At 46.9% G+C, this 7,415-nt stretch overlaps 1 protein-coding gene across 2 annotated transcripts in view; it reads left to right on the top strand.

Moving 5' to 3' along the window:
- The first annotated feature begins 327 nt into the window (after window positions 1-327).
- The window catches only part of LOC123051047 (MADS-box transcription factor 56), a 10,605-nt gene continuing 3,517 nt past the window's right edge, over window positions 328-7,415 (top strand). For both annotated transcript variants that reach the window (XM_044473811.1, XM_044473802.1), the window contains exons 1-2: window positions 328-556; window positions 660-916. In XM_044473811.1, the coding sequence (XP_044329746.1) occupies window positions 732-916 (185 nt within the window). In that variant the 5' untranslated portion in view covers window positions 328-556; window positions 660-731. The remainder of the gene's footprint in view (window positions 557-659; window positions 917-7,415) is intronic.

Genomic DNA, 7,415 nt, shown 5'->3' with positions numbered 1-7,415 from the left:
GTACTCATTTTAGTAGAAAGTTAGTATAAAATTGGGTCATTTATTTTGAAACCGGAGGGAGTATCCAATAACATGCTGGTACTTAGCATTGCCAATCACCCACACACATCCACACAGCTAAACTTTGCTGCAAATACGCATGAATTCGAGGGTTGTGGCCACAAAATCGTCATCCTCCGGGCGGGAGTTCCCCGTTAATTTCCGCGAACCAACGGCGACGGCCAATGGCGCTCCAGCGGGGGCTCCTGGGCAGGTCCCCTGATTTTTTCTAGGACGGGAAATTCCTCGCGCAGTCGTCTTCTTTATTTGGCCGGGTGGCTTCCTTTTGTTACCCCTTCGATACCTTCCCTCCCTCCGGCCGCCTTCCCACCCCGTCCACTAATCGGCAGCTGAGTTTTTTCCTCCCTACCTTATAAATCCAGTGCACAGTGCCCGCACCCACCCCACACCACGCCCTTTCCTCTCCGGGCTACGCGGGCAGGGACCAGAAAGGGAAGCCGCGGACGTGCCGTCTTCCCCGCTCCTCTCCTTCTCCTCGCTCGCTTAGCCATTTCTGGTGAGCGCCCTGCCCTCTCAGATCTACCCGTTTTTATCGCGTTTGATCCCCGCTCGCTCGGATTTACTCACTTAATTCCTCCGTTGTTCACCGCGCTGTGTAGTTGGTGATTGGCCCGTTTGCCGTTTTCGTCGGAGGAGAGGGGATCGATCGAGCTCCGCCAGCGGCAGGAAGGATGGTGCGGGGGAAGACGCAGATGAAGCGGATAGAGAACGCGACGAGCCGGCAGGTGACCTTCTCCAAGCGCAGGAACGGGCTACTCAAGAAGGCCTTCGAGCTCTCCGTGCTCTGCGACGCCGAGGTCGCGCTCGTCGTCTTCTCCCCTCGCGGCAGGCTCTACGAGTTCGCCAGCGCCACCAGGTACCCCCACGCAAACGCCAAATCATGAATCTAGTTTCCCTGCTGCTGTTCGAAATCCGGTTGCTGCTTGGGTTCTTGGGTTCTTGGGTTCATGGGCGAGGCGACGACACCGTCCGGCCGTCTAGCCGGCGTTTGCATTGCCGCGGTTGCTATTATTGGAGGCCGCGAACTCTTGTAGCTGCTGCTGCCATTCTTCCCCAAAGTGTCCGTACGGACCCGCTGCACACAGCTAATCAAAAAGCACAGGCCTGCAGCCTGCTAGCTCGCTCTGACTTTTGTCTCCGTCTCTCCCACAAATGTCACACACCACACCATAACCTTTGAGAGGCCGCTCTTCCTTCTCTCACTTTTGTCACACACACACGCACGCACTTTTTGGCTTTTGCTTTTCTTCCCCCCCTCGATTTCTCCAGCTCCCTCTCACTCCCCCCGCAGTATCTCATCTCATGGAGCCTCGCAGCCTGCATTCTCCCTGGCCTCTTCTCCTTCTTTCTTTCCTTTCGATCACGGCTGCTAGCGAGTCAAAGAGGTTCTGAAAAATGAAGGACACACATGAGATCGTGGCTGGTACATGGAGCACAAGGCCGAAATTAATGATGAGCAGCCAATGGGATCGAGGCTGGGAGTAAAAGGAGGCAGGCGTGCCCAGCAATTGCGGTGCGTCTGGGGAAGGAAGGCTGCGGCTACAGATGGAGAAACGTGCTCATGTGACGTCCGGACTCCGGACCGCGAGCTTCACCTATAGAAGCAAAGTAATAATTTCTCCTGTGTTGGCACTTCGCAGCACCACCGCTGATTTGACCTGATTTCTCTTCCGCTCTCCAGTCGCGTCAGTTCCGTTCGAGGTATGACCTGTGATTCGGATGTGTGACCTTGGCTTGGTCACAGTGGCACCGTACGCTGATTTCTTGCTTGATTGGTTGGGGTCCGCGCTCCTTGCCAGTTTGTGTGGTACATGCGATACTGTAGTTTCGGGGAGCTTTCTGATCCGGGTGTCCTTCGCATTTGACGAGTTTTAGTTTAGTCCTGAGCAGGAAAACTGCATGTTTCGCCTCGGCCTGTAGGGTTTCATGCGTTGATCCTCATCAGCTGATTCGTCTTAATTTAATAAGTGTACGAAAGAGTGCTTACTTTGGTTGGTAGACCGCGGGCTAATCAAACCTTAAACTTCTGTATGAAATCATAGTAGTAGTATTATGACAGGTCGTTTTTCCATGTTTTGGCCTAAACTTTCAGTATTACATATGACCTAGCCATATTTGGTCATTTTTCTATCTCCATGTCGGTAGAATTTTTCCCGCCAACACTGTTAAACACATCACTTCTCCCGACCAAGAATGTAGTCATGTCTTAAAATTTGGCTATATATTGTGTGACTGAACCAAACCACGTTCAAACGTACCAGGCAGGCCTTCAGATAGGTTCGTGCATAGCCAATTGGTAAATGCGATAATGATAGTACATCCTTTTGTTAGTATTAATTTTGCCATGTTTTATATGCATTCATCTGTCTACTTAAAACTAACAAGCAACCTGTAATTTTACTAGGATGAGATAAGAATATTTTCTACAGCCTGACCAACGAAATAGTACGGTCACACATAGGTTTCACACACTTCAAATTCGAAACAAACATGCATGTTATCTGTTATGTAGTAACTCTATTGATGAATGAATCCAGTTATATTATTAGACTAATCTTTTAACTCATAAAAATATGTTTAGGTGGTACTCACAGTAGTCTATGGAATAATTAGACTACATTTGGTGAGATAAGTATTGATTTCTATATTGTATGCTTAGCAACAAGTTAATGATAGGTCTTGAACAATTACACACTGAAGGAACTTACTTTACTATACTAAATTTTTATTAGTATAGAAAATTATTAATAAAAGTATTTATAAGAAATAGTAAATGTTATTATTTAGTATAGCATTTTTTCTATTATAGTAAATATCACATGCAATATTTATTGTCCATGTCCACTTTTAATGGAATTATATTTTGCCGATTGTACTGTAGTATTTGGACTAAACATTGAGCATTAATTATGATGATTATTTTTCCCAAACAAGTATTTTTCCCGTTGAGTATGACAAATTTGTTTCCTTAGATAATAATCATTTGTTCCCCGTCTTATCTGCTACTCTATTAGCTTGGTAGGCTAATATTTAGTTTGTTCTTATCCGCGCATGTTAGAAAATATTTATATGTAATCAGGTTTATTGCGTGGCAATAGTGGGCGTTAATCAATAAATTTTATCCAGCCTTTCTGATTTTCCTGCACTTGTGGCGCAACTAATTCTAAAGATGTGTAATGTCTACTTGGTTCGGAGACACCTTAACCAATTCTAAGACACTGTTGCCAGATTGCTTGCCTTAATTGACACACTGCCCCTTTGTATCATGAAAGATAATCATTGCCGACTACAGTGTGAATACGAATACCCCTTTAGCATTATCAAATTACCTTTCACAGTCTAAAACTGTAATTTTTATGTAACCTGAACATGCAATTTAATATTCATTGTTGTTCATAGTTTAACCAATCAAAGCTAGCTATGGCATTCATTCCTGAAACTGATTTGGCTAATGAATGTATTAATCTGGATTTATGCGCACCTGTACGTCCACATGTATATATGTACTCTTTGGCTTTGCACAGAGCTAGCTCAACAGGCACAAGTTATCCATTTAATAAGTGCCAATCAATGCCTAAAAACATTTCACTCCATTCCATACTAATTGGACCTGTACGTCCGGCCGAAACTCTAGCCGCATTTCACTCCATTCCCCTCGACTCCAATCTACTCCCTCTACCCACAAACTTTCGCCCGGTGTTCTCCTTACCTTCTCCGACATGGCGGCCAGCGGATTCGAGTACTACACCTTCAGATGCGTTGACCCCGAGCTCATCCCACACGGCCCCAAGAAGATGACCGTCCGCCTTGCGCTCCGCCGCTCCCGGGAGGAGGCAGTCATACGGCAATGCTCGAACTCCTTCCGCCGGGAATTCATTGTGTTTGCCCAAATTATGCATGGATCCGGCATGAGATGTGTTGCGGCTGCGTCACTGGAGGCGGTAGGTTTGTCTGACGCCCGAACACGCCGGTGGATGTGCAACCTCTTCGTTGGCGCGCCGAAGCGGAGGTGAACGCATGGGAGTCCGCTGACGTCAGTATGGCGTGGCGTGCCCGCCGTGCAAGGCAGCGGCGTGGGAGACGGCGGAAGCCCTCACGGCGGTGGACGTTGGCGAGGTGGAGTAGCATTCTCCGGCGCCCCGTGTCGTGCACCAGTCCGGGCGCCGCAACCGCGTTGTGGTTGACATCGCCGGCTCCTCCCAAGCAAATCCATCATCGTCTCACATCCACCGGCATAGTGAAGGTTCCGGACTCCGACGAGGAAGAGTACGGTATGGGAGATGGTGGCGCCTTGAGTCCCCTAAGCCGGTCAGTGTCCCATGTCCTACTCTACCTTGCCGACGACCAGACCAACACTTCGAGGGGTGCAACCGGCTGCTGGACATGGGCACGGAGGAGCTGGCCGAGGTCCGCTCAGATTAGGTTTTACGTTGCATGTAATAATATGGATTTGGTGATTTGAAAATGGTGTTTGTAGTTGTGGGATCAACTTTTTATGTGTTGTCCGGTCATTGTCCGGTTCGCGGCCGGGCGTGTCCACGAGCATTTGGAGGCCGGATTTATGCAATTGCGGTTGTATATGCTATTACTTCGGCCATGCAATCCTCACATGGTCACATATCTTTTGAATCTGGTTCATCAAATGGCTGAACCGAGTTAGCAAAATAGCATCCAAATATGGATTTACAATTGATAAATCGCCATTAGAGTTTCATCCATTGTAATTTAAAGAGGGGGCATGCTAGTAGCAATGTTTTGGCTACCCAGTGATCTTTTTCTTACTTAGGCCTTGTACAATGCAAGGTATTAAGGAGAGGTGCTTGAAGAAATAAACCAGGCTTTCCTTAAACACCCGTGCTTATTTATACAAGGCAGATGCTTAATTAGGCGTCTCTCCTGTAAAAATTGGCACGGTGCTTTAGAAAAATCCGGTTTACTTTTCTAAGCACCTCCCTAAGCATCTAGCATTGTACAAGGCCTTAAAGGGGCCAGAGTTTGCGGTTACCATGGTTACACATTATCAATATGCTTCCTTTTTGCAAAAAAAAAATGAATATGCTGAAAGTTACATCAGTTCTCTAAATAATTAAAACTCTGGTAACTGCACGGTAACCACTCAATTATGAGAAAATCCTTACTAATTAACTGGGCCAATCGGAACTAAAGGTAGTTCATTTTTGTACCCGTAAGCTCACTTAACGAGGGGTTGGAAATGCAATTGGCGGTAATCAAAATTACCACCCTGCCTCGCACTACCAGTTATGTGGGGCAAGCATTACCGCCACCAGCACAAAATCTTGGGCTCAGCTGAACCATCTCTTGTACGCAACACAATGCTCGTGTAATTCTGGCATCAAAGAAATAAATTGAAAAGTGGAGGGTTTACCTCAAGATCAATCTACCTCCCCCCCTCCCCCCACCTCTCTAGCTGCCACGACGCCTAAGCCCAAACGGCCTCATACCTCCAACATCCCACGATTATCCCTCCATAATCTAGGTCGTGACTACTTGAAGTACCTCCTCGATCAATGCTTATCCACCATCCCTCAACACCACCAGGTTAGCAAGCTCCTCGGCTATTATTTCTTCATTGAATTTCGCATGGGCAAGCTAAACATTGTGGTTGATGCCTTACACTCTTGGAAGGAGCACCAAGGATTGTTGACAACACTGTGTAACCCATCCTTCATGCTCTTATCACCTTGCGCACATCTATGGGCACATAGCCGACACGTGGATTTGCAACAACAGCAAAAGTCAGGTAACCTCGGGGCAGTTTAGGGTTGCACGGACGGCCTTCCAAGATTTGGTGGACGCATCTACATCTTGCCATCTTCTCCGCCATTCCCACCATACATTCCTTGGCTCATGACACGGCCATGAGGGGATTCAAAGGACATTGCACTGTCTATGTATTGACTTCCATGTGCCAAGTGCTCAATATGTGTTGTGAATGACTTTGTGGGTATTTGCCCATTTCCCAACAGATTAAGTTTCAGTATATGCACCCAAGAAGCCTCTTGCAATCCATGGCACTCCCATCCCATATTTGGGTAGATATTGGCGCCTTTCATGAGTGCGTGGAAAACCAGTCGTTCTTTTATTGATGGGTCTTTTCTCATTGATGGCACACTTCATTTTGCTTGTTCATCCCCTTCCTAATAGTAATAGTCACCCATGCTTTCTTCACCTACATTGTATGGCTTCATGGTCTACTAGAGACGATAGTGTATGATTTAGATCCTGTCTTTACAAGTAAGCTAGAACTCTTCAGCCTCTCTAGCTAGGCACATGAACTCTGCTTTCCATCCTCGGTCTGAAGACCAAACAAAGTTTGGCAATCATGTAATTGCAATGTATCTATGATGTATATAATAAGCGGTCATCGCCGCACTTGGCTCCGATGGTTTCCTAGGGTAGAATTATGCTATAATACACCCTTTCATACTGCAATAAGGCGTACTCCATTCAATGTTGTTTTGGGCATGCCCCTGGCTCTATGGTTCTATGATACTGGTGTGATAGTTGATCCCTTACTTTAAGACCTAGATGAGTTCATTACTGATGCTCAAGATCTTCTTCAGGCCCAATGCCGTGATAAGTAATATTATGATGCCAAGCATTGTGAACTCTCCTTGAATACTGATCAACGGGTTAACTCGGCCTACACACCATTCAATGGCTTCTTTGATAAATCATGGAAAGTTTGTGCCACGTCCACGCGGTAGGTCACCAGGACATGTAGCTTGCGTACCCCGGTGAGGGTTACACGACAAAAGTGCCCAAGTCCATGCTCCATTCGTTGTACATGAGCACCACCTACAACATCACAATCCCTTTCATTGCCAAACTCGCGCCTCCATCTCCCATATTGTCGCAGACGGCTCAATGTTGTGCTCGCCAAAGACAGAGGTTGGCACAACCATGGCACCCGCCAATACCAAGATGTCGCCGCTTCCAGGCATGTGAGGTCGCTGGTGTTGACATCTGTAACGCCCCCAGACTGGCTATCGGGTATAAGACCGCTACACCTGGCTATCACCTGGGATCTAGACTGGCCCGACAGATCAACACTAGCCTTTCCTATGCACTTTGTCTTCACTCGTGCGCACTCAGGATCAACTTCTCAGTCGGTCATCCATCCTCAAATTACCTAAGGCCAAACATTCTTAACTTGTATGTTATTTGAAGAAGAGCTTCCAGACAAGAAGGTGCACCTTGTTGATGTGAGTAGTCTATCAATCATATTAACCCAGATGTTCTATAACAAATTGCGCTTCTGGTTGTAAAGTACCGCCATATTGTGCGTGCAGAGGTGCAGATCTGACTCCAATCCGGAGCAATGCCTTGTAGTT

Source organism: Triticum aestivum, chromosome 1A (assembly GCF_018294505.1).
Source record: "Triticum aestivum cultivar Chinese Spring chromosome 1A, IWGSC CS RefSeq v2.1, whole genome shotgun sequence".
NCBI classification, from domain to species: Eukaryota; Viridiplantae; Streptophyta; class Magnoliopsida; order Poales; family Poaceae; genus Triticum; species Triticum aestivum.
Note: the sequence above shows the minus strand (reverse complement) of the source record. Positions and strands in the feature narration are given on the sequence as shown.